General features: G+C 33.6%; 3 protein-coding genes across 3 annotated transcripts in view; 2 read left to right on the forward strand and 1 right to left on the reverse strand.

Moving 5' to 3' along the window:
- The window catches only part of LOC101901801 (lachesin), a 37,542-nt gene extending 19,251 nt beyond the window's left edge, over positions 1-18,291 (forward strand). Inside the window, exon 2 of the mRNA XM_005183713.4 lies at positions 16,538-18,291. Coding sequence (XP_005183770.1) covers positions 16,538-17,079 — 542 coding nt within the window. The 3' untranslated portion in view covers positions 17,080-18,291. The remainder of the gene's footprint in view (positions 1-16,537) is intronic.
- Positions 18,292-19,605: 1,314 nt separating this feature from the next.
- LOC101889872 (augmin complex subunit dgt5) lies at positions 19,606-22,884 on the reverse strand. The gene is made up of 8 exons (XM_005183726.4): positions 22,676-22,884; positions 22,262-22,394; positions 22,053-22,197; positions 21,738-21,986; positions 21,159-21,670; positions 20,502-20,971; positions 20,236-20,423; positions 19,606-20,128 (listed from the first exon to the last, which is right to left on the reverse strand). Exons 1-8 carry the CDS (start codon positions 22,768-22,770, stop codon positions 19,869-19,871), a joined length of 2,052 nt encoding a protein of 683 aa, XP_005183783.1. The 5' UTR covers positions 22,771-22,884; the 3' UTR covers positions 19,606-19,868.
- Positions 22,885-22,976: 92 nt separating this feature from the next.
- LOC101890037 (protein lethal(2)denticleless) lies at positions 22,977-26,987 on the forward strand. Its single transcript, XM_011294308.3, has 3 exons — positions 22,977-23,209; positions 23,551-24,194; positions 24,320-26,987. Exons 1-3 carry the CDS (start codon positions 23,167-23,169, stop codon positions 26,174-26,176), a joined length of 2,544 nt encoding a protein of 847 aa, XP_011292610.1. The 5' UTR covers positions 22,977-23,166; the 3' UTR covers positions 26,177-26,987.
- The last annotated feature ends 508 nt before the right edge of the window (positions 26,988-27,495 follow it).

Consider the following 27,495-nt stretch of genomic DNA (forward strand, 5'->3'; position numbering starts at 1 on the left):
AATTCATACGCTATATTTGTGGTCGCCGTTGTCTTCCTTTTTTCTAATTTCCTGCAATTTTGCACGCATTTCTTAATTTTCTCGACAAAAAAAGGATACGTTTCAAGGAAAACATGCAAAATAATAACTACCCAGCCATGAAGTCAGACAACACTTAATTCCGACAACAAACTCTGCCTACCCACAACCCATGGAATTCTTACTGTATCCTCCGGAAACATGTTAAAGCTTATGATGATGTTAATAACGCAATGATAAAGTTTAACCTTTAGCATTCGAAGTAGAACAGTTCCGACGGCTGTAAGAAAATTGTAGAAAAAAATTGTTTTTGTCTAAAAACGCTGATTCATAGTTTAAACGACTTTGACAAAATGTATGAAATTGTTTATTAAAAATAATATATATAGAAATGTCAAATTAAAGTGTGCCCTGTTACCCTAAAATTTGTTGCAAATTGTTACTGGAAGTCGTAAAGGTTTTACAAAAGAGAGCGGTTCGAGAGAGAAATTTTGACAGTTTTATGATTTCTAACTCTTCTTCTTCTCCTTCCAATGATTTATATTTGGGCAAGCAATTTTATATGAAATTTATTTTTTCTTCCCATTTTTAACAAATCAGCTGATTACCTGCAGGGATGTATGCCTTTTAAAATTTTTCGCAGAAATTGTCTAGATGCTGATCAGTCAAACCCATTATTGGATATGTTCGCGATTCCTTCATTCCTTTTTCATCACAAATTTCAAAATAGAAATTTGGAAAATACTTTTCTCTTGGTTTCCAAAAGAAATGTCAATTCTCTCTGGGAGAACTACTTTGCTCAGAACGGAAAACAAGGAAAAATGTCACAGTCATATCGAAGAATACAGGTACAGGTCGCATCGACATAGCTGTTGGGGCAATGAACTGTCAAACCAATTTTGAAATAGGAAATTCGGAATGAAAAATTATTCAAATTCTTTAAAATTGTTGAAAAATGCATATCATAACGACCTCCGATAGGCGTCGTATAAGAAAACTTATAAAAATCTACTTATTTAAAAAAAAAAAACATTTCAAATGTTTTGACTTATCAATGTTTCCAAGCCTTGATGCATCTACCTGTATTCTTCTACAATGGTCACAATGATAATACTTTAAATTCAAGATCTTAGCCAATCAGAATATGGCGATAACTTAATGTCTAAAAAAACGTTTCTAATTAGAGCTAATGAGAGATTTCACAAAAGCTTTAATGGCATTTCTGATAAAAAAAAACGATTTTCTGTTAAAAATTTAAAAAATGGCAAACATTTTAGATTTTACCATGTTTTGGAACGTAATTTACTTTATTGTCAGTTAAATTCACAGTAAATAGATTGCACACAAAAACTAAATTCGTTCCATTTCCAACAACGTTTGGACCTGTTAAAGAGCAAAAAATGAAATGATCTGCTTAATCGAAGCCCAACTATAATTTTCGGAACTTGTTATTTCAAAATTGTCTACGGCTCAAACTAAGGTATTTACCATAGACTTTCAAATCGGACAAAATGTCACCATTAGTTCACGTTTTTTACTATATACTGTATATATTACTGTAGAAGAATACAGGTGGACGTATCAACGCTTGACACATCAAGAGCTTTGACATAAGAGAGTTTTTTTTTCCAAAAATAAGTAGATTTGCATATGTTTTCTTATACGACGCTAATTGGAGATTGTTATTTTCAGCCATTTAAAAAAAAATTGAATACATTTTCAATTAAAAGTTGATTTGTCCCAGCAGATGTGTCGATGGGCCTACCTAAAATCTTCTACCATTAAACTTTCAGACTGTGATTTCAACATATAGGTGTGTCTGGTTACCCTAAAAATTGTAACTATTGTTGCAAATTGTTACTGAAAATTGTCTGTTAACACAAAAGTTCTGCAAAAGACCGCCGTTCGAGAGTCAAATTTGACAGTTCTTTTTTCTGAGAGCGTGCAAGTTCTTGCTGCACAAATTTCTTCTTGCAAACACTTGCAACTCTTCTTCTTCTCCTTCCGGTGGTGTATATTCGGGCAAGAAATTTCAAAACATTTTTATTTTGAAAAACGAAAGCTTTACTTTTTATGGTTTTCTTGCAAAAGAGAATAATACTACCTTACTCTTTCCTGCAGGAAAATTAACCAGACATACCTATTTTCAATAAGTATTTTGACAGCTGTTTTTCAGATCATTTGTCAAAAATTTCTAAAAGAGTGAAAATCAAACATATTAGCAGCAGTTTACATAGAGCAAGAAATCTTTAAAATCAGATTACAAATATATTTTGACAGTCTCTAAAGATCAGCTGTGATAGATGACGCAGTTGCGTGAAAAATCAATAACAGCTGATTGTTGACATTTCTACTGCTTTTCAGTTCAACATATTTTTTTGTACAAAGAAACCAATAATCACGTTTCCATTTATTTTCAATAAAATACCAATCATGTCATTTATTTCGAATATTTTATCAAAAAAAAATATTTATATCATCCAGATGACATTTAATACCTCCAAACAATGTCAATGCAATGAAAATTATGAAACTCAGTAGTAAACGGTTTTATAAAATTAAAGTAGATAACCATCCAATGTCATGGTAAAAAATATGAACTTGATTTCAAACTCAGAAAATGTAAACGTATCGAAGCAGCAGACATCATGGAACTGGACAAGTATCCAATATCATGTAAATATTATATATGTTATGTTGGCAATTTTTTACAAATTAAATAGTGAAAGAGCCAAGGAGGAATAACAAAGTAACCAATAAAACGCGTCATCATTTAAGTTGATTAAAATATATTAAATTCCACATTTTCGTTGTATTTATTGATCTGTTCCAGAACTGGAAGAATTTAAATTTTTTTACTACGATAACCTATTTTCCCTTTATGATATTCAAAAAAAAAAATTGCAAATCTATTAAATTTTTTCAGGTTCTGGAACAGAGCTAATGTATACTCCGAAACGTTTAAATATGGATCACCAGTAACTCAATTGTTTGCCTATGAAAAGGTGAAATGACAACTATTATAAAGAAAAGAAATTTCAAATTAAAAATTGTACAAAAGAATTTTTTTTTTTTCATATTTTCATAGAACAGAATCAAGCCCCAGTTTTACCTCAGTATGAACATAGTTTTAGCTGAACCCTAAAAGGCGTGATTTTTTCACAACAAGAGATATTTTTTGTATATTCTTAACACCTTTAACAAAATGTCTCCACATGGTGCGTACAAATTCTCCAGCATGAGCCTGTAATGAAAAACAAAACAAAAAAAAACTGAAATATACCTAAAGGCATGCTCCTGTGGTTTCCTCAGAGGATGCCATGACACTTTAGAATCAAAACGGGGGTTTTGTTTTGCCTGTTGTTGGTATATTTTTGAAATTGCATATGACTTGTTTAATTTAAGCATGTGAGATGAAATATAATGATTATGTCACAGGATATGCAAGAGTAAAAATAAGGATATACCAGAAAAAAAAATAATAATAATAAAGGAGAAACCCCTTTGGTGGTCCTACACAGAAATTTACAGACATACAAAGTCCTCGCCTAAGGCTATGATAATGGAAAGTTGTTGTTTTCCTTCTCGACGTCTGCTGTCACGACAACAGACAAACCTACAAACAAACAAATGCCATCATAATAATTTTTTTGACATATGCATAACAAGTCATGATATACACATACAACATACATCACAATTTACATTTAAATCTCAGACGACGTCACACACTTTGCAATCCAATTAAAAATCTGTGTTCTAAGGAATTTTTCATATTTTTTGCGCTCAATTCCTGCAGAGAAATTTCACTTTTCTCCACCAAGTTATTCGTTCGTATGTTTTCAATTGGTGGCGTTTTTTGTGTTTTTACCGCCGCCGCTGTATTTTTTTTTCTTTTTTTGCTTTTCATTGCATTCATCATTGTTTGCTGTCGATGAAGCAAATTTTTTTTAGAAATGGAAATGTAAAATGTATAGCATTGATTTTTTTGTTCATCTTCTTGAAATTTCTGTTTGTGTTCTCTTGATTTTTTGCCGGAAAATAAAAACTAGAAGGTGAATTGACGACGATGTTGAAAACCTTAGCCTTGCTTTGATTTGGTTGGTGGGGGTCAGGCTGGCTGGCTGTTTGTTTGCATTCATAATTCAAAAAAAGCTGCCGATATGTTATTGCACTGGCAAGCAGTTTCGTAGTCGACGTCGTCATCAGCATCATTGTTGTTGTTGTTTGGCTGCTGCAGCTGTTCGGCTTGTTTATTATTGCATATCGAGCATATAACAAGCTCTTGAGACATGTGAATGCACCCACTTTGTGGTGTTGGAAAAAAAAACGCATTTCTCTTCTTCGCATTTTTATATTTTCCAACCCCCTCCTACCCTCCCTTGACTAACTAGCAAATCTATGCATTCAGATCTTATTTAGCATATAACATACAATTTTTGTTGCCAGAAAAAATATGCAATATTATGCTTGGCATTATGTTTGTGTAATGGTGTATTTTTTCGTTTTTTCTCTCTTTTAATCATATAAAACTTTTTCGAGAGTCCTTGTTTCCACATGCTCTCATTTTTAATATCATAATTTTTAGGAGATATCATCTCATTTTGTGACAAAACATTTGACTTCCTAATTTGATGTGTGACCAAGTGGTTTTATGAGTGGCAAGGAAAACGTGTATGAGGCCGTGTTTACATTATCGTTCATTATAACTGCTGCAATTATCGTGATTTTTTTGTTGATGAAAATAAAATTTGTTGGCTTCAAACTATTTTTATACACTTTTTATACCCTACATCACATAGTGGTAAGGGTATTAGGGCTTTGTACATTTGTTTGTAACATGGAGAAGGAAACGAGATAGACCCATAGTTACTTTTGAGGATCTTCATAGAGTCAATTTCTGAGTCGATTTATGCATGTCAATCCATCTGTCTGTCCATGTATTCTTGTGGGCAAAATGCAGGACCCATTTAATATCCGATTGAGATGAAATTTTCCAAACAATATTTGTTTGGCCTAAGGACGAACCCTATAAAAATTGGTGATAATCGGATCAGATTTGAATATAGCTCCCATATATATTTTCTACCGATTTGGGGTTAATTGCGCACCAAATGGCCAATATAAGTCCAAATGACCTGAATTTTGGCACATCCAACCGAATTCAGTCTAGCATCATTTGGCTTTAGAGGAGTTATAGTTGATGGTGATATGATCTACATAAAATAATTTATTTTTTACTGGAGCTCTACTAAATATACATAGTGGTGTAGGATATCATATAGTCGGCCCCGCCTGAATTTTGACTTTTCCTTATTGGTTAATTTTTAAAAAGATCATAATTACTTTACAAAAAATGAAAATAACACCAACTAATTGCATTTTAATTTTCAATTGTAACAAGAGGTGATAATGGCATTCAAATTTCCAAAAAAATAATAACTCAAAAATAAATTAAAATAATTTTCAAGTTGATCCATGAACAGTAAGCGGTGTTGTTTTTTTTTTTTTTATTGGGGGGGGGCTTTTATTTTAACGTGAGAAATTTCTAAATTGCACGAAATAGACATTTCGTGTGCATGTGTGACTGAGCTAGCGCTTGAGTGACAGTCGGGTTGGATGGTTGGCAGGCTAACTGGCTGGCTGGCTTGGTTATTTGGTTTAGATGACAGTCAAGCGTGACTTTGGTAATAAACTAAGCCGTGTAGTGTGCCATGGCAATGACAAAGCATAGAATGGAAAATCAACCAAGAGAGGAAAATAATGCCGCCGCAATTTAACCACATTTGAAAATGTTCAGTATAATTCGTTTGTTTCGGGGTGGGGGAAACAAAAGAAACGAATAAATAAATACACATGAGCAACAAAACAAAAAAGAAAGCTGCCACAAAAAAGAGAAAAAACAACAAAATCAACAACTAGAAAATGATAATAACCATAAATGTACTGCTCTTGTGGCGAGTGGATTTAATGGCTGGAAAGCCTATTTAAAACTTAACAATAACTAAATTGTTATGCGTACTTTTAGGGAAAAATAGGGGGTGGGGAGGAGGATGGTGTACATAGTGTTTTTTGGGTTGGTATTGTTGCGGTTCATGGTACGCTAAAAAACAACAAGCGAAAACGTGTTTTGAATTCATTAAAACCCCGTGAACTCTTCTTTTCTCTTTTTTTCCAAACAAAACAGATGTTCTTTAAGGTTTACTTTTTGTGGCTTGTTTCACCACACACTCTTCTCTAACCTAACCTACAATTTAACGGACACAAATTAAATTGGGTGTGCCTTTGTCAATAGAAGGAAAGCTTTTATTCTTGCTTCTTCTTCTTCCAATGTTGAACATCCAACACCCCATCCATGACACATTGTATTAATTAAGTACAGAAACACATCTTGTCTGTGACGTCTCCCAACTTTTGTACATTATTTTCGAAATGTTTAAAGAATGATTGAACGTGATGGCTTTTCCCGGACCCAAGTCATGACCTGGGCATAAAAGCTCGGAAACCTAAATACACTCATACACCGACATGTAGATGTACATGTCATCCATGCCCAATCATCAATGATCCGAAGATCACACGATTACTCATGAAATAAATTGCAAGTAAAGAGAATAACAATTTAATTTATTTGGTTGTCGGCGAGAACTATGCTCGAGAAAAAATGTCAACTCAAGTGGCATTGGATGAGAAATCTAGCGAAATCTGTCAATTCCTTTGCGTATATAACAAAGCTGAAATTCGATGGAACATACCATGGTAGAAGAATACAGGCGGATGCATCAACGCTTGGGAACATTGATACGTCAACATTTTTTAAATGTTTTGTCAAAAATAAGTAGATTTTTATATAGTTCCGTATTCGACACAAATCGAAGCTTGTTCTGATATGCATTTTTCAACAATTTTTACAAATTCCAATTATTTCTTCCAAATTCGAAAATCGTTTTGACAGTTCATTGTCACAGCGGCTGTGTCGATGCGACTATCTGTATTCTTCTACCATGGTAGGTGCATCAACACTTGTCAGTATTGATGTGTCAAAAATATTTAAAAAAAATCTTCCAAAGTAAATTGATGTGTTATTATTTTCTTATGCGTTGACATGCAGAGGCCGCTATGATATGTATTTTCCAACAAATTTAAGTAAAAATAAAAAATATATATTTTGATAGTTCATTGTATCAGCAGCTGATGCCGTTACCTATATTTTTTGTCATGGGACATATAATTTGTTAAGTGGTGTAGACATCATCGAACCAATCGGCAACATTGCAATGTTTTGTTCCGTGATGTATACCATACGCTAAAATATGACTCTTTTATTGCTACTAAACATTTCTAATAAAAGAAAAGTTAAAAACAGATTTTTTTTTTGTCCCCTAAAAAATATTTTACTGTACATTTGTTAATTTATTTCAAAGTTTTAAAACTTTTTAAATTTTCAATTTTTCGTACATAATTTTGAAAATCAAAAATGTTTTGACAATTCAATGTACCAGTAGCTGTGGTGATGCGGCTTCCTGTATTTTTTTGCCACAGAACATCATTTTGTTAAGTGGTGTAGACATTATCAAACCAATTAGCAACATTGCAATGTTTTGTTTCGTGAAGTATACCTTATGTTAAAATATGACTCATTTATTGCTACCATGGTAGAAGAATACAGGTGGTACATCAGCGCCTGAGAACATTGATATGTCAAAAATTTTTTAATTTTTTTTCAAAAATAAGTGGTTTTGTATATGTTTTCTTATACGATGCCAATCTAAGGTTGTTATGATATGCATTTATTAACAATTTAAACGAATTCGAATAATTTTCATTCAAAATTTTTAATTTTAGAATTCATTTGACAGTTAATTTTCCCAGTAGCTGTGATGATGGCAGTAAGCCTTCTTTTTTTTGCCATGGGACATACATTGTGTTAAGTGGTGTAGACATTATCGAACCAATTGGCAACATTGCAATGTTTTGTTCCGTCATGTATAACTTATGCTAAAATATGACTCATGGCAGAAGAATACAGGTAGTCGCTTCGACACAGCTGCTGGGACAATGAACTGTCAAACCGATTTTGGAATTGAAAATGTTGAATGAAAAATTATTAAAATTTGTAAAAATTGTTGAGAAATGCATATTGTAACAACCTCCGATTTGCATCGTATAAGAAAATATATAAAAATGTTCTTATTTTGACAAAACAATTTTAAAATTATGACATATCAATGTTCGCAAGCGTTGATGCATCTACCTATATTCTTCTACCATGATATGACTCATTTATTGTTAATAAATATTTTTAACAGAAGAAATGTTAAAAAAGATTTATTTAGAAAAGCGTTTACATTGCCTCCTCCAAAATATTTTACTGTACATTTGTTTACGATTTTGATTAAAAAATCAAAAGCATTTTTTATAAAGAATAAAATTGAAGTGTCGTTACTCCTTTTTTCTTGTATATGACAAATCAAACACTTACTCCATATTTTCTATGGGAGAACACTTCAAAAAAACACAAAGCTATAATTTGAAAAGAGAAAAAAACACGATTCGTCCTCAATCTTCCATAATTCAGATGATTGGCTACAAAGTTTCATTTTCATCTCATCTCACGGAACGAAAAGACTAATGCATTGTTTTCGACACAATGACAGATAGAAAAGGCATCATTAAAATCAGTTTTAGAGAGATTTCATGTAATGATATGTGAGTTTTGAGCGGCAGATACAATGTTTTGTGTTTTTTTTTTTTGGTGTCTTGTCTTTGTCTACATTCATATCTGCCTGCAACGGATATGAAATTAAAGTATGTATCTTCTTTCTCTTTTTCTACTTCTTCTTCATGTTTTGTTTTGATGACTACAACAACAATAGCGAACACTACCATCATGATGGTACAACAATACAATCGGATGCACGAATATAGATGTCTTTGATTGATGTTTATCATCTACGTCATGATAGTGTGTAGAGCGTAACAAATAAATAATAGTTACATATTTCTGTATATTGGAAAATTTGAGATCTTGTTCTGGCATAGAAGACAAAGAGATCATAAATGAATGAAATCAGTATGGGGAACAGGTGGTTTTTGTTTTGATATTTGTCTGTCAAGAAGATAAACAGGAAATCTCTTTGTTAATGATTTATCTTATTAAGTCGTGTGAGAATAAACAGATGGTGCTCTATTACAATTCTATGGATTCCAATTTTCATTCTATTTGATTGTTTTTTTATCTTTTTCAAATGTATCAATATTTGGTAAAAATTTATTAAATTATTACTTCCACATTTATTTCAATTGATATATTTGTCCAAAATTTTTAGAAAAGTGATTATAACAGAGTGTCCAATGTTATTTTAATGCAACGACCCAAAGCAGCTTCATGTTTACTTGAAAATATTCTAAACTCTCTCTCTCTGTCTCTCTTCATCCAATTATGCAGTTTAAAGATCCATTAATAAATATATTTTCCCCCTAAATCATGGAATTCATCTTTCAATACAAAGATTTTTGTCGTTGTCTGGCCGTGGAGCTTTATTGGTGTCTTAATTAATGTTTTGAAGCAAATAATAGCTGCGTTTTTTCCATTTTTTATCCAAAAATATTAATATTTTTTATGGAGATACATATTTCTCCTATTAGTATTAAAATAAATTATTCTCATTTTTATTAACTTCAAAGTAAAAAAAAAAACTCCCCTCATATACAACAATAGATCTTATTGCATATATATGTGTCATATATTCTCTAGCAATAATTTATTCATTGGTCATTTCGATTTTGTTCAGTGGTTCATATGACAAATGCCTGAAGTCGCAATAAAATTTTGATTGTCTCTCCCTCAAAAGTCTATTCAATTTTCATAAGAAAAAAGGGTTGGGTTTTGTTTCCATGCCTAGACTTCAACCAGCATATTTTTTTTAAAGAAATTCGACATTTTTGGGTGTCATGTTTTCAATTAAGAAATAAATAATTATCTATGAAGTCTCTGACTGTTGAACATAAAAAATAAATTAATCAAGGGAATCGTTCCAGCGTTCAGCATCTTTGAAGAGAGTTTTATTTTGAGTTGTAATGTCATTTCATTTGATGTTACTCAATGACAGCTATGCATTTTAACTTTTCTTATGCTTGATTAGATGTGCACCCATAAGCACTATTTACTACTTCAGAAATATAAAATAAATACAAAATTTAATATATTCCGACTATTTTATTATTTACTCTAAATGACAACTGTGTAAACAGACTTTAAGAACCACATGTAACACTTAGAGATATATTCTTGTTTCCAACTCGAAATGAATAGACACTTGCGTAAATAGCAATTTTTTGCATTAATTGGCAAACCTGTCATGTGTACCCCATTCTAGTAAAATTAAAAGCATGTTTAGATAGAAACATTGTACTTAAAAGAAAACAAATTTGAATAACTAATTAAGCATTTCAACTGTGTAAACAGAGTCATTGATTCAAAATTAACTTGTGAAAATAAACAAACTTTTACTGATTGTTGTTTCAAGATAGCTTTTCACTGGTCACATAATTCAGTGTTTCACAACGATATGTTAGGTGGCACGTTTTATTAAAACAATATTGATTTAAATATAAAATTTATTTTGAAATTAATATCATATTTTTAAACAGAAAAATGTGTGTTCCATGATATGTACCCCACTCTACAAAATCAATAAATCAAATTGTCCTCACTCAGAGATGTATTTTACTACTACATTTGTAATATGGTGAAGGAACCGACGACCCGTAGTTAATTTTGAGGATCTTCATAGAATCACTTTCTGGGTCAATATATGCATGTCAGACCGTCCGTCTGTCCATGTATTTTTGTGAACAAAATGCAGATCGCATTTATTATCCGATTGAGATTAAATTTTCCAAACAATATTTGTTTGGCTCAAGGACAATGCTTATTGAAATTGGTGAGAATCGTTTCAAATTTAGATGTAGCTCCCAAATATATCTTCAACCGATTTCAGATTAATTGTGCACCAAATGACCAATATCAGTCCAAATAAGCTGAATTGTGGTATATCCGACCGAATTCTGTCTAGAAGCAAGTACATCAAATTTGGAGATAATCGGTTCAGATTATATTATAGCTATTTGCTATATACGATGTCCAACCTATGCTACAAAAAATCAACCCTACTAAACTTATCCGCGCATATACTTCCAATCTATCCCAAATGATGCCTCAATAAACCAATATGTTGGCAATTTCCTAAATAGGAATTAAAGTAGCTTTAGCATAAAGTACCACCACCCCCTTAGACTCGCTCTTCATAAGGCAATAAAATTTAATAACGAAACCACTTATTAAAATAATACCTAACACAGCTACCATTATCCATGGATTTGAAAAAAAAAGAACCCAGGTTGTTACGTGTTAATGTTCTATAACACCCGCATTTGAAGCATAACATATCCGCACTGCAATTTTGCCAACAACATTTGAATCATTAACGCAAATTGATCCCTTGCCATTTGTTGTTGTTGTTGTGCTTGATGTCGGAGGAAAATGAACACATGGCACACAAATCTATAAATAGAAAATAGTTTGAAATAAATGTTATTGAACTCCACTTATGTGGCGAACGGGCAAACTAAAGGGAGGGGATGGCTTGTTCACCCAACATGCATGCATGCATGCATGTTTGCACTCGATTTACCTAGAAAACAAAAAAAGAAGGAACACAATAAACTAATTGCATGGGATCAATAATAGGCAAACATGGTATTATTGCAAAAGAAAAACAAAACGTCAACAAAGGGTACGGGGGGATGTTAGCTGGGTTAAATTATACACTATAACCATAACTTTTTGCACACACAGCAGCCGCATCAGTGGCAGTACTTCATTGTATGAAAAGGAAGTTTCCAAAAGAGGATTTTTGCTTAATGATAGGCGTCGCAAACCTAACATCAGCCAGGATCCTTAGGTGGTGTTAATATTAATTACAGTATGCTGCTGCTATCCACACACACACACTCCCGTGGATACCTACATTTTTTGTTTTGATTTTCTGAGTGCTCTCATTTACACAACATCACATCAGCATCTTCTCTGGCTTCAATTGTTTAATGACAACATAACGACAGTGTTACTCTCACATACTCATCATCAAATTTCAATGCTGCTGTGCTTAGCTGTTGACATTTTTTTTGTCTTCTTCATCTTCATGTTACATAGGATAATTATCAACACATGCTGGCAACCCTGGGCCCTAGGTTGGTTTTGTTTCATGTTTTCAACTTCCGGCTTCCCTTTTCTTCGCAAAGAGTAAAAGGGGTATTCTTCTTCGTGGGTACATGAACTCTCATCATCTTAAAAAATGGTTAGTTTTTTCATACTTTTTTTTTATTGTTTTACTTGTTTTTGTTCCGCATGTACACATATGTATATGTATGTGTACGAAGCTGATGATGATGAATGAATATGTGTATGAATAAAATATCATTGCCCAAGAGCAGCAAACCAGCAGTCAAAGTCTATGACGGCGCGACAGTTGCCCCGTTAAAACAATGTTTGTTCATTTTGTTATTCTTCTTGCGAGAGAGCGTCGAGTACGTAATGAACATAACCTCATTTCAAGTGTACTTTCTTGGTTGGCTGCCAAAGTTAAGCTTTGCCTGCCACCGCCTGCTGCTGCTGCTACTTAGAGGTTATGGTTAAGTGCCAGCAACGCAGGCATATTTAAACTCTTGAACACACCGAAAAAATACCCGTAGGAGAAAAATGCATTTTCACATACGCGTAGTGAAAAACTACGTACAAACATAGATATACGCTGGGGCATGGTAGTACACGAATGAATGATTCAACATTTTTTCTTCCTGACTTGCCGTTAAACTTTCTATTGTAGAAATAAAAAAAGTGGAAAAAGGGTTTACTGCTACGTTAGGGAACGCTTTTTATTTGAAATTGGTTTTATTAGGAAAAAAATATTATGTTTATTTAAAAAATATATATATATATTACAGTGTGTCATGCAAGCAATCCACTGTCATGGTAAAATTAAGAATGTCAAATTATAGAATTTTCTGTAATTTACCTTGTCAAATTTCACCGCTTAGAAAACAAGTTCCCATCTCTGATTTGTGTATGTACAGTCGATTTATAAATATACATGTTGACAATGAGATATTGTCAAATAAATAAAATATTTTGTCCCTTTCAGATAAAACTTTGATTTATTGCTAAGGTGCAGCTTTAAACTAGTTAGATTCTCCAAGAGTGCAATTTAGCATAATTTCAAAGACTTGCTCGGTAGTGTGTACCCCACTCCAGTAAAGTCAGTTGTAGTTTAAATGGTTGTCTGATTTTGGCAACTCTTTAGAATAACTTCTTTGTTAACATATACCTGACTATAGTAAAAGAAAGTCACATGGCGTTAAGCCGTGTTTGCATAGATGTGAATATCTTTGTCACTTTTGATAAAGAAAGTATCCTCGCAATATTTTTTTTAAGAATCAAATATCTTGTAGACCTTTATTGTCCCTTTAAGATAAAAATTTGATTTATTGCTATGGTGCAGTTAAATTCTCCAAGAGTGCAGTTAAAGCATAAATTCAAAGACTTGCTCGGTAGTAAAGTCAGTTGTAGTGCGTTAAACCATGTTTGCATAGCTGTGGAAATCTTTGGCACTTTTGGGAAAGAAAGAATCCTCGCACATATTTTTGAAAGGTGCCGTTATCCCTTTCCTTTGTTTGAACCTTTCTGCGTTCCTCTTAAATCTCATTAAACAATTTGTGATCTATTTTAAGTTAAATATTTTTCTGCCTGAAGTATTGTTCTGCCCACAGTAGTACCACATTAAAAACAACAAATTGGCAAATTAATGGGTAGGCAACTCCCCAGACCATTAGAAAAATTGCAGCAACGTCATTTAAATGTTGCTGATGCAGCTGTCGACAGTGTGGTCTAGGTAGTGCCTGTCAGAGTTGTTATCATTTTTTCTGCATTCACTTTATTGGTGACAATGAAGAAGAAGCGAGAGAGAGATAGAAGAGTGGAATTTAGTGAAACTCTTTTCCCTAACCACAGACACGTATAGTACTTCAAATGATAATGATTTCCCTGAAGATGCAATGAACTTAAAGGTCATTAACGTTTATTATTTCCACGTTTTTTTCTCTCCCTTTCTTTTGTTTTGCAATAATAAATCCTAAAGTCCGGAATATCTCTGACAAGGGATGGGGTAGTTTGTTGCCACTGAAGTGGTAGACAATTATGTGAGAGATCATCAAATAATAAATTGATTTTATGTTACAATTGTCAAATTGTTGCACAATTTACCCCCATGCCACACACGCACATAAACACACACCATGTGCCGCTAACCGCAATACATCGACCATAGAATAGGTTTTCATTACCGGAACGTCATTTAATTAAATCTAAAACACCCGTTTATTTTATCGAGCATTGATTTCGGGTTTTTTTTTTTTTAAACATTTGTTTAATGTCCTGGCTGGCAAAGTACTTGAAATCAACACACAACAATCAACCACAATGTAACCACAACACATGTCAATGACTTTGTGTTTTGGAAATAAATCCATTGACTTCCCGCTGTTAATACGAGTATATTCAGGATTGTTAAATCTATTTACCAAAACTTTAAAAAGAAGAAGACAGGAAAAATGTTTGCACTTCTGATGAAGAGCAAGTTCAGCAAAAATACTCAATTTGAACTTTACTAGTATTTTAATGTAAATATGAGAAAGACAAGTAACGTAGATATTTACGATCATCTTGTTCATTCCTTGCTTAAATTTGCATTTTATGCCTACAGGCGCTTTAAGTTCTTATAAAATTAATAGTAGAGTGAGTGTTATTGTAAATATGACAAAGACAAGTTGAGTAGACATTATTGATCATCTTCGTCATTGCTCGCTTAAATTTGCATTATATGCCTACAGGCGCGTTAAGTTCTTATCAAATTAATTATAGAGTGCTACTATCTTAAAAAGCTTCGGACTATATTATTCATTCGCTTATATTTCAATTCAATTAAATGTAAAATATGAGTTTACGGTGAATAGTAAATATGAGAAAGACAAGTAGGGTAGACATTATTGATCATCTTCGTCATTACTTGCTTAAATTTGCATTATATGCCTACAGGCGCGTTAAGTTCTTTTCAAATTTATTGTAGAATTCTATTACCATAAAAACTGTGGATAATATTGTCCATTCATTTGCATTTCAATTCAATTCAATTAAATGTAAAATATCACTTTACGGTGAATTGTAAACATGAGAAAGACAAGTAGGGTAGACATTATTGATCATCTTCGTCATTCCTTGCTTAAATTTGCATTATATGCCTACAGACGCGTTACGTTCTTATCAAATTAATATAGAGTGAGTGTTATTATCTTAAAAAACTTCGGACAATGTTATTCATTCGCTTATATTTCAATTCAATTAAATTAAATGTAAAATATAAGTTTACGTTGAATAGTAAATATGAGAAAGACAAGTAGGGTAGACATTATTGATCATCTTCGTCATTCCTTGCTTAAATTTGCATTGAGTGCCTACAGGCGCATTAATTTCTTATCAAATTAATAGTAGCGTCAGTGTTATTATCTTATAAAAGCTGTGGAAAATATTGTTCATTCGTTTATATTTCAATTCAATTATATCAAATGTAAAATATCAGTTTACGGTGAATAGTAAATATGAGAAAGACAAGTAGGGTAGACATTATTGATCATTTCCGGCATTCCTTGCTTAATGCTAGGAACACAATTGGAGCGAACGACGAATTTCGCCCTAGGCGGCGACAAAATGAGCCGCGAAAATTCGTCGTATGGAACACAATACCGACGAAATTATAAAACAGCTGATGAAGTTGTTTACTTTTTGCTCATTTGTTGACTACAATGAATTATACAAGAACACATAATTCTTTACGTTCTCTATTATAATTTCACTTATGTCCATCTTCTCTATTATAAATTCACTGATATCCATCTTCACTCAGGCGCAAGTACACAAATAAATAAACAAATTAATTATGTTTTTTTTATACGAGTAACAGATAGTAGAGTGACCATAACAAATTTTAAAGTAAAAAGTAACTTTATTTACTAAAACACATAAAATTCGTACAAGTATGGCCACCTTGTACTGTTTTGTTCGCCGGTCGCCGGCGTATGAAATAGAAATAAAGCTAATTGAGTTCGCGGCGACCGACGAAATTTTCGCCGGTGCCGTGATTGTGTGCACTTCCATATACACATATGTGTTTTATTTTTGACGACGAACATACGCCGCGAAAAAATTCGTCGTTCGCTCCAATTGTGTTCCTAGCATAAAGTTGCACTATATGCCGACAGGCGCATTAAGCTCTTTGCTATTATTTTAAAAACTGTGGACAATATTGTTCCTTCGTTTGTATTTCAATTCAACATATATCTCTAAATTTATATAACATAAACCCAATTACTAATCATTTGTCTTTTCCACTTATTATCATTACAGATAGCGCCACCTATGTTGGAAATATTTTGAAAATTAAATCTGTCAAAAAGGAAGATCGTGGCACATACTATTGCGTTGCCGATAATGGTGTCAGTGTTGGTGATCGCCGTAACATCAATTTGGAAGTTGAATTTGCCCCCGTAATCACCGTACCCCGTCCCCGCTTGGGTCAAGCCCTGCAATACGATATGGATTTGGAATGTCACATTGAAGCTTATCCACCACCAGCTATTGTCTGGCTTAAGGATGATATCCAGCTGTCCAACAATCAACATTACAGCATTTCCCATTTTGCCACAGCCGATGAATATACCGATTCCACTCTGCGTGTTATAACCATTGAAAAACGTCAATATGGTGACTATGTGTGCAAGGCGGTTAATAAATTGGGCCAGGCTGAGGCTAGAGTAAACCTGTTCGAAACTGTCATTCCCGTGTGTCCACCAGCATGTGGTCAGGCCTATTATGGTGATGCTGAACGTGTGGCTGCCACATCTTTGGCCGCATTGGGTGTTGTATTAGCGTTTTTATTTACCAGATAAATCGGTGGACATGGGGAGACCATCAGAGAAACACCAGTGATTGAAATGAGTGTGTAACGCCGCCAATTATATAATACAAACAAAAACAAAACAAAAAATATATAACGAACATCTATGTAAAGTGATCAAATAGAGGTGAGCTTCTATGGCGAACGAAAAATTAAAGAAAAAAACGAAACAAAACATTCCAAAACAACAATATATGTTATGACTACATAGAAGAAGACCTTTCCTTCACCACATATATTCGCAAGGTTTTAAATTATTGTACGTCCATCCATTTTTAAGTTAATTGTATTAGCAATTAAACAAATGAAAATGAATTCAATTGATTAACCCTTAACCCGTCCGTTTTTTATTATGTATACTAAAAAAGGAACTCAGCAACAAATAAAAAAGTGTAAAAAAGGACAATTGATATTTCGTCTTTTTTGCAAGAATCTCTCTAATACTTCACAAATAAATATTATAATTTTTTTTCAAATATCTTCCATCACCTTCAAAAACATCACAAATAAAAAATTTCAAAATTATTATTTAAGGGAAAATATTTTATATTTATTTAATAATTTATAAAATATTTTCTTCTTATTTGCATGAGACAGTCAAAAAACAACTGCATATTTACATACAAAACAAAAAAACGACTGTTTGTTTTCTTTTCTATAGTAATGTAAAATAAAATCCAAAAAATTAATTATATATCTTTCAATATCATTTTAAAAATTTTCAAAAGAAAAACAAACACAATATAGTAATTAAGTATGTTTAATTTTTTTAAATGATAATCTACATACATCAATCAGTTTTAATAAGTTTACAAATCATGTTCTTCTTAAGGGTAGCACTATAAAAAAAAAACAAAAAGATTTTTTTTGAAAACATTTGACAAAGAGAATAAAATAAAACAATTTTATACAACTATTTGTATATGTGTAGTTTTTATAATATAATAATATTAATAATTTTATAAATACTAAGTCTTAAGTTTGTGTAAAACCCTTTCGCTAGAAACCCATATGCAAAAAGAAAAAAACAACAGACATTATACGTTTCCATTGAAAACCCTGGGTGTAAATATTACTAAGAAAGTTTTAATTATTTTAATATAGGCAAAAACAAAAAAAAACAACAACAAGTATATTATATGTAATCGCCTCAATTTATACGAAACAAAAAAATATAAATAAAATTAAAAAAAAAACATGAAAATTGTGTGTTATTATTTTTTTTAATAGATTGACGAGGTATAAACACATGCCAAGTGTTTATTGCAAATTGGTATATACAGGGTGAGATTAAACAACTGCAACAAAGTCAAACGGCATAATTTTTACATTTTTTTAAATTTTATTGAATGAAAGCAAAAAATGTCGGAAATAGCATTAAATTTTAGAATTTTTTCGAATTGGTCACATTTGGCACAAATTATGGCCTTCAAACGACCAATGAAACCGCCACACGCTGCCCGAATGTTGCTCTGCGGTATTTTGGCCCATTCCCGACCTGATTTTTTAATATTTGTCGAAAGGAATACTACGATATCTTCAGCTCACGAGCCATTTTTCGGTCACCTAGATGCGAACCATTTCTGCTGATGTTGCTGTTTTCTTCCGTCCACTTCCTTGACGTCCAGTATCAGGCTAACGAGCAATGGTACGAGACACAAAAGATTTATTCAAATTTAAATGCTGGAGTGCTCTAACGATAGCCACTTGTGGTTTTCCAGCCAAATATAAAGAAATCACACTATCACGCTTGAATTCCATCACGAATAACTTTTTTTTTTCTGGAAAATTCTCACCAAAATGCTTTTGTACGCTTGTAAACAATATAATGAGCTGTCACTGGAATAATTTTTACAGCTGTCGGACGAGTTGCTTAGAAATGAGAGCAGTCTGAAGTTGGCTGGAGTTTTTTTATCTCACCCTGTATTTGTTATTAAAATAACATTTTTATTACTTGACAGTGTTACAAGTTCTCATAAAAATACAATTTCACTTGCAAAATCCAAAATGGTTTCGAACCGAAAAAATCCTTTTTTGGTTTTCTGAAGAAACAGAATACGGAATTAAATTCACATTCGTTCGGAATTCGTTCCTGTGGCATGCTTAATAAATTCAAATCAACTTTATTAGTTCAAAAATTTTGCGCCTAAATGTATGCTTTAAAATTCCTAAATGTGAACAATAGAAAAGGTGTAAAATGTTTTAAGTATTTTAAAATTTGTAAAAATTTGGTTAAAAATTAAATTAATAATTTGCATATAGAATATATTGTCATTGTGGAGGAAATTGGTATTTTTAAAATACTGAAATTTGATGACTATTTAACAATATCGGTACGTGAGAAACTTCTTCCAGTACAAGATCATAACATTCGCAAGTATTCTAAAACATTTTGGGATGAATTTTCATCAACCCCGGCAAAAGTAACCAAAATAGTGAATTTCAGCATCAGGAATTATTTTTTCTTCAACAAACTTTGTAGTCGTATGAATTTTTAAATAAATATTAAACAAATTAATAATTTTTTACATTTTATTTAAATTTAGAAACACACACACACAGATATCACAAAAAAATAAACAAATGATTTGAGAGCAATAATTTTGAGCTATAATGTCTTTTTATCTCTCCTGTGCAAATTGAACAATTTTCTTTGAAGTGCCACTTAATTTTCTATCGAGACTTGAGTCCATAACTTCAATTGGAATTCTATTGTAATTAGCTTGATATATTATTACATCATCTCATCCACCGAAGAATGCCAATTGCCATTTTCAATCATCACTTGATTGAATTGCCAGTGGTTGCAATACGAATAAACATGGTAAGTTCGCCTTCATAATCTGCATAGGTTTGATTGTTGAACGTTTTCGTTGGTGGTATGAAGTGCCGCAAAGGATTCTCAATTAGGAAGTCATAAAATTTAGCCAATTTCTGTAAACTGTGAAGGGTATTAACGGAGCAAACATCAATTTTATCTAGTACTTCAATAATGCGGTCATGCTGTTGCTTGGCTTTTTGCTTGTACTGTTGCGGGTCAACTGAAATTATGAAAAAAGAAAAATCCAATTGAAAATATTTGGTGTTTCATGAATGAATGCAATTTTGAGAGCAGATTGGAGGGGTCATAAGTTTTCGAACAACATACCCAAAAATGTGTCCAAATTCAATTTCAAATCATTTGAATGTTGTGCAATTAAGTCCGCCCACAAAATACGATTTCGTACTTCCTGCAAAGCGCCAAATGGTGTAAGTAAAACGCCTGGAGCCAATTGAACCGTTGATGACAGTTCACTTGTTTCAGTTATCAAGGGATTGGGTGCCAAATAAAATAAACTGTAATGAAACGAAAAGAAGAACAAATAACATGTTGTGAATACGAACATTGTAAGGAGGAAGGTGGTTGTTTGTTACCTTTCTTTGCGCAAGCAAGAAATGTGCTCCAATGGTGTTTCACAAAATGTCGCCAATTCCAAGGTGTGAGATGGCAAAACAGTATTCTGAGCCTGAGGCGACATCAATGTTATATCGCCAGCACCACCAAAACTTCGACGTAATGTTGTGTTGTTCAAAGAGCTGATGGTTGAGTCAAAATCTAATTTCGTACTGCAGAAAACATTGTCGTTCGTCAGCTCAAAACTTTCAGCACCCACCAAGGACATGTTATTGTTGTGGGTGATTTTTAATTTTGTTGGTTTGAAATTTGATTTGACCATGGTGTTGTTGGCCATCATGGCTTGCAAATCGTCCAGTTGATGTTTCATGATATTTTTCGAATAGATTATTTTATCTTTGATTTGTGACAATTGCATCATATCGTATTGTAATTTGTTGACCGAAGCACTTATTTCGCCATAGACTTGTTTTATTGAACCGAGAAGGACCTAAAAGAAAAACAAGATTCCTTTAAATAAAAAAATCGATAAAAATAAGTCGGGTTTCTTGATTTTGTATCCAAGAAATCAACATCCTCTGTAGAGAGTATTTTGTAAAAAAAATGGGGCTACTTTTGATTTAAGAAAATCAAGTTTTTCTTTAAAAATCGATTTCATAAAAAAAGTACTTTCTTACCTCGTGATTTTCCAAATATTTCTGGGCCGTTTCTAATTCAGTTTTCAAAATATCAATCTGCTGAGTTAAATATTCATTCTCACCCTTGGTAAAGTTTAGAAAATTATACTCAACCACATAGTTTCGCATTATTTCTTCGCTGTGTTCACTATCCAAATCGTTGCTAAATATTTTAACTTTTTCCAAAAGTTTATCTTCAAAATCTTCATAGTTTTTAGGAAATTGCATTTCCAAGTTTTTACGTTCTTGACATGCTGTTAAATATTTGCCAACAATACCGAGAAAACTGGATTTAGCTTTCATGAAATTCATTTCGAAATTTGTCAAAGGATCGCGACTGTTTCCGGTAAGGTGTGAATCGTTATTAATGGTCTTATTCAGAGACATAATATGATATAATTGCTCCTCCTTTAAACGTATGATGGTATTGAAAATAAGAAAATTCGGAATATTGGCAAATATTTGACGCATTTTTGACCATAACTGTGTCTTGGCATCCTGTAACACTTGATCTGAAACATACGATAGAAAACAATTCTTTAATTTATGAATTTTTGTGGATAATTGGCAGATTCTTACAATTCGTATTTTGTTCACAGAACGTATAGAAATCTTCAAGTTCCTTTAAAGCCTTAAGCACTGCTTCGTTTGCTTTCTGTTCACTTTTATTCTCATGGGTCAACACAACAGGCATTGTTGCTTTAATTTTATCCCGATTGGCTTCTTCTCGTTTTATGTTTTTATCCAATGATTTAGACTTGAAATCCAACAGATGTACCCTTGCCTCCAGGAGATCACATTTGTGTTCCATATTTGCAATTTGTATATCTTAAAGGGAACAAGTCATAAAATGTTGTTACGAAAATACATATGGGAAATATAAATAAATTGTACTTTTTGTCTTTATTGAAGCTGCCTGCGCTTCAAATTCTTTTTTGCGTTCCTCAAGGCGTTGTTCCATATCTTTAAGCTTTTTGCGCACATCCTGAACTTTGAGATGCATTTGCAATTCTTGCGGTAAAAAGGATCTTTCACAAACCTATAAAGGATACTCCATAAATAAATTTTCGTGATACAGATTTCTTAAATATATTTTATCTTACCGACAAAACTTGCCCTTTGATCTTTTCGACCTTGTGTATCAATATATTTTCCTTAATATCCTTGACCTCTTGGCGCGGTCGTACACGGCGCATTAGATTGCAAAAGAGATCGCGCTGGCGAGATTTGAAAACTCTGAAAAACATAAGATTTACAATGACAGGCCGATAATACAACAACAAAATACACAGTAAGTAGCATTTCTCACAATACAATGATCGTAAATTACCCTGGGTGGGGCTGCTGCATCTACTGTCCATGGAGCTAGTTATTTTTCTTACAAATATATATCATTTTACCATACCATAAAATTGCTTATGTTGGAAAAGGTCACAAATCTAGTCCATACGTTGGTTTTATCGTTGAGTTAACAAAAATTTTTGCACAATTCATTTTACAAAGATTTTACAACTTACGACTTTAAGGCATCTTCGCTGGGCATGGCTTCCGGAGGGCAACCGAGTTTGGTAGCCCATACACGAAATGATTCCATGTCCTCTTCTATAGTCATTTTTGTGATTCGACAGTTATTTTTTAATAATCTTCAAGGAAAATGTAATTAAATAAATTGCTCTTGTTTTTAAGGCGCGCTCTTTGATGTCTAGCAATTGACAGAACCTGTTATCATCTCATCGTGAATACAGACTCAATTCTCATACCTTAGCGATTATCAGAAAACACAACGCCATTAAAATCAAAACAGTCGTCTCAGACTTTTCATTTTTGACAGCGCGGTTTTTTCTTCTACGCCAGCATCTGTCAGACGTATTATGTTTTTTTTTCTTCATTCAAAATTTTCATAGATCAGTGAAACATGAATATCTATTTCGTTGCTAGTTTATTTGTGTGAAAAACTAAGAAATTTATATATTATTTGATAAAATATCTAAACAAAACAAAAGAAACAATGAATTATGTACAAAAATACTTTAAGAGACAACAGGGAGAGGGTGAGTGTTGTGAAAATTATTTATTTAATTAGTGCAATGCAAGTGTTGAAATGTTGTTGTGTTGGATTGGTGGGGGGGCTTGCAGAGAGTATAACAACAAAAACATTTTGGCGGTTTAACTAAAAGAAAGGCATATATTTTGGCTCCAAAACCCCCACTTCGGGCAAACAAGGCGGGAAATTTTGTGCGCCAATAAATTTTTTGGCAGATAAATAGAAAATATGTGTGTCGAATATGAACACACAAATATTTGTAACAATTCGCGTTGATGTCAAAAATATGCTGGTAGTGCATTTTTCATGTTATTAATTGTGTTCTTTATATTCTTTGTATTATTGCAGCAGGTGACCTGAGTTATGATTTTGCATTGAAGCGTTTATGTGTGGCCAAAGAGGACAGCTGGCGGGGCATACAACCATCCAATTATAGCTCCGATTTTAATCCAGAGCCACCAATATTTGCAGCAAAATTTGCCAATTGTGATGGATATCGTCATATGTTGGCCATTGCCAATGAGGATGGAAAGATTGCCTTGCAAGACACCACCAAACGGAACTATGAGGCTGAGGAGAAGGCATTGACAGCACCACAGTGTCATTACAATGCTGTGTTTGATTTGGAATGGGCTCCCGGGCAGATGCGTTTCATATCAGCTTCAGGTGATCACACAGCTCGCCTGTGGGAAGTAACAAATAGCGAGATTGTAGGCATACGACCATTTGTTGGCCATACGCGGTCTGTAAAAACTGCAGCATTTCGTAAAAATGATTCGTCGGTGTTTGCAACAGGCGGCCGAGATGGTGCAATCATAATATGGGATACGAGGGCAAATCTAAATGTAGATATGACACCACGAGCTGATAATTGCATTTATAGTGGCCATGTTGGTGGACCCGGGACACCAGTTTCGCAGAGGAAACGTTCTCGAACACCGAAAATGCCACCAAACACAACGTCAAGTAGTATTACAGGATTAGCATTTCAAGTGAGTATAAAAATAGAAGTTGACAGCCAATAATGCCCCCTACCGTAATATCTCTTTTTATTGCATATGACACGATTTCATATGTGTTTGTATGGATTTTTGTGACTAACTTTGCCCTCTTTTAGGATGAAAACACATTGATCTCTTGCGGAGCAGGCGATGGAATTATTAAAGTCTGGGACCTGAGACGTAACTACAGCACCTATAAGAAAGAGCCCCATCCCAAGTATAGCTTACCTTATGCGGGGACATCTACCTTTAAGGGGTTTACAAATTTAATTGTCGATGAATCGGGATGTCGTCTGTTTGCTAACTGCATGGATAATACAATTTATTGTTATAACCTCCATTCCTACTCACCAAAGCCCCTGGCCCGTTATAGAGGCCTTTTAAACAGTACATTTTATATTAAATCTTGCCTTAGTCCTGATGGAAAATATTTGCTAAGTGGCAGTTCCGATGAGAAGGCCTACGTATGGAATTTGGAGTATCCTGATGAACCACTGGTAGGCTTATCCGGTCATGCCGTGGAAGTAACATGTGTAGCCTGGGGCTCCACATATGACTGTCCCATTGTGACCTGTAGTGATGATGCCCGCCACAAGATATGGCGTATTGGCCCTGAACAAATATCTGAATCTGATAAGCAGGAAAATTATAGAGGTCATGCAGAGTACGTTATGAAATTTACAAAACCCACAAATCATTCAGCATCCACGCATAAGTATAATTTGAGAGAACTGGAGTCGACACCAAGATCATTGAAAAGACTGGTCGAACAAAATGAGCGCACACCAAATACAGTGGAAAAGGTTGCAACAAAACGCAGTTTCCTCGAGATGTTGGGTGCTGCTGCCAACAATCCGGAGGGGGTAGATGGTGAAAATGAAATGCCAGAAAACAAAAGGCAAAAGACATTGGAAACACGAGGTCGACGACTTTTCAGTCCTTGTCCGTCCACAACAAGTTCTGTGATTGCAAGTACCTCCTTGGGTTTGTCGGCGAGATGTTTGCAAAAACAATTAACTTCCATACCTGAAGAAAATGCCAGTGCATTGAATACTCCAAGTTATGTTACAAATAATGATTCTAATCAAGAGAATAACCAACAAACCACAGTCCTAAACACACCTCCGTCCAGTATTGGTATATCGAAAATATTTCCCTCATGCCAGACAACACCTTCACCCCTGGCCGAACGGAAGCCGGTGCTAGACACGAATCTCAATGCTGCTTCCTACACATCTCCGCCCTCGACAAGTCAGCAGGCCAACATAAACTCAGGCCAATCTTCAATGTCTTCAATGATATATTCGCCCACATCTAATTTACCCAATTATGTGCTGGATGGCGAAGCACCACATTTGGGCATTATGTCACCCAAACGTAAAATAAAAGAAAAAGTAGACTGGTTAACAAAAATGCGAAAACAAAAATTGCTATCCACATGTCGGGGTACCACATTAGCGGAAAAAATGCAAGACTCCATGAATACGGGGCAGACGAATGAATCTAATGCGGGTTTGGGAGGGGGAGGTGGAGTTGGGCCTGTTGCAGCAGTTGCTTCGCCTCGTCTACAAAGCTTAAGACAATCCGAAAGCAGTCCTAAATCTACAACGCCCAGACGTCGGCTGTCACAAAATCATCACATGTCACCATCATCGCCCCACTCACAACCTAGAACGCCTACATCGAGTAGAAGGAATAGTGAGACAACCTTACTACGATTTTTCAGTATTCAACCCTCCCAAAATGCATCTCCGGCAGTTTCTAGTCAAGATACCCGGAGCTCATCATCAACAGGTGTGACAACATCCGTTTCCAACGCAGACGTTGGTGAAATGAGACCTTTATCGCCAGCCCCTGCCACAACAACACAAGAAACGTGTACGAATCCTGCGTCAAGTACACATACCTCTGGCGCAAATAACGGCACTACAAATTCACTGCCTGCAACTGCTGCAACAACATGTACTGAGTGACCGAGTAGTTCAAATTGCTCAAGCCCAAAACTTTTACTACTTTTTACTTTACTTTTCTAAATTATTATTTTTCACATCTAGTTGTAATCTTTATTTTTCTATTATTTTGTTTTATTAACAAATGTTGTTTTTCGCCTATTTTTTTAAATGCTTAATTTTTCAAGCTCTATTACGATTTATTGGTTACAATGTCTGGAATTACAACTGTCACTGATCCCCAAAACATGGTTATAAGACAATATAAATTAAACTTATCACTGAGATTTCGTTTAAAAACCAGTTGCTAACAAATCGATCGTAATAGAGAAACACTTTTCTTATTTTATTTTCATTGGCGTTTATTGTTTATAGTTTTTAAATTATATAGTTTGTAAATTAATTGCATAGTTTTAAGCATTTAATATAAGTGAATTTTTTTATATACAAACTAAAACCTTCCCTACATTACAAAAGGGAAGGAGTGAAAAAATCTTTTTTGGTTTTTCATTTTCGAAAATTGGTAACCAATTTCCGAACATGAAAAATCAGCTAAAACACACACAGAACCAATAAAGACTTATAAATGTATTTATAAAATAGAAACTAAAGTGAAAAATGTTTTTGATTTGATTGTTTAGACAATAATACCTTGACTTGTTAGAAAAAAAAAAAAAAAATACTCGCAGAAATACATAAATATATCTTATCTACAAAGACTATGAAATGCATGAACAATTATTTTAATGTACAAATACCTACTATTATTTTTTAGAATGAACAGCTGCATGTGAAACCCCAAAAGGCTATTAACAATAAATAATTACAAAAAGAAGAGTTATACTTTTTGTTTAAGAATTGTTTACTTAAGAGATAATATAACCTTAAGTTATATACAGGGTGAGATGGAAAAACTGCAACCAACTTCAAACTGCTGTCATTTCTAAGCCACTCGTCCGACAGCTGTTAAAATTATTCCAGTGACAGCTCATTATATTGTTTACAAGCGTACAAAAGCATTTTGGTGAGAATTTTCTAGAAAAAAGTAATTCCTGATGGAATTTAAGCGTGATAGTGTGATTTCTTTATATTTGGCTGGAGCACCCCAGTACTTAAATGTAAATAAATCTTTTGTGTTTCGTACCATCGCTCGTTACCGTGATGTAGAAAGAAAATAGACTCAAAAGAGATGCTTCGTTTGGCCGAAAGTGGTGAACTGCCGAATTTGGTTTTCTCCGATGAGAAAACATTCGTTGTCCAGCAGTTTGTAAGCAAACAAAACTTGCCAAAGAGGTCAGCTAAAATTTTGCACCTTCGGTTGGCCTGCAGAACTCAAGCGCTGC

Source organism: Musca domestica, unplaced genomic scaffold (genome assembly GCF_030504385.1).
Source record: "Musca domestica strain aabys unplaced genomic scaffold, Musca_domestica.polishedcontigs.V.1.1 8, whole genome shotgun sequence".
Classification (NCBI taxonomy): Eukaryota; Metazoa; Arthropoda; class Insecta; order Diptera; family Muscidae; genus Musca; species Musca domestica.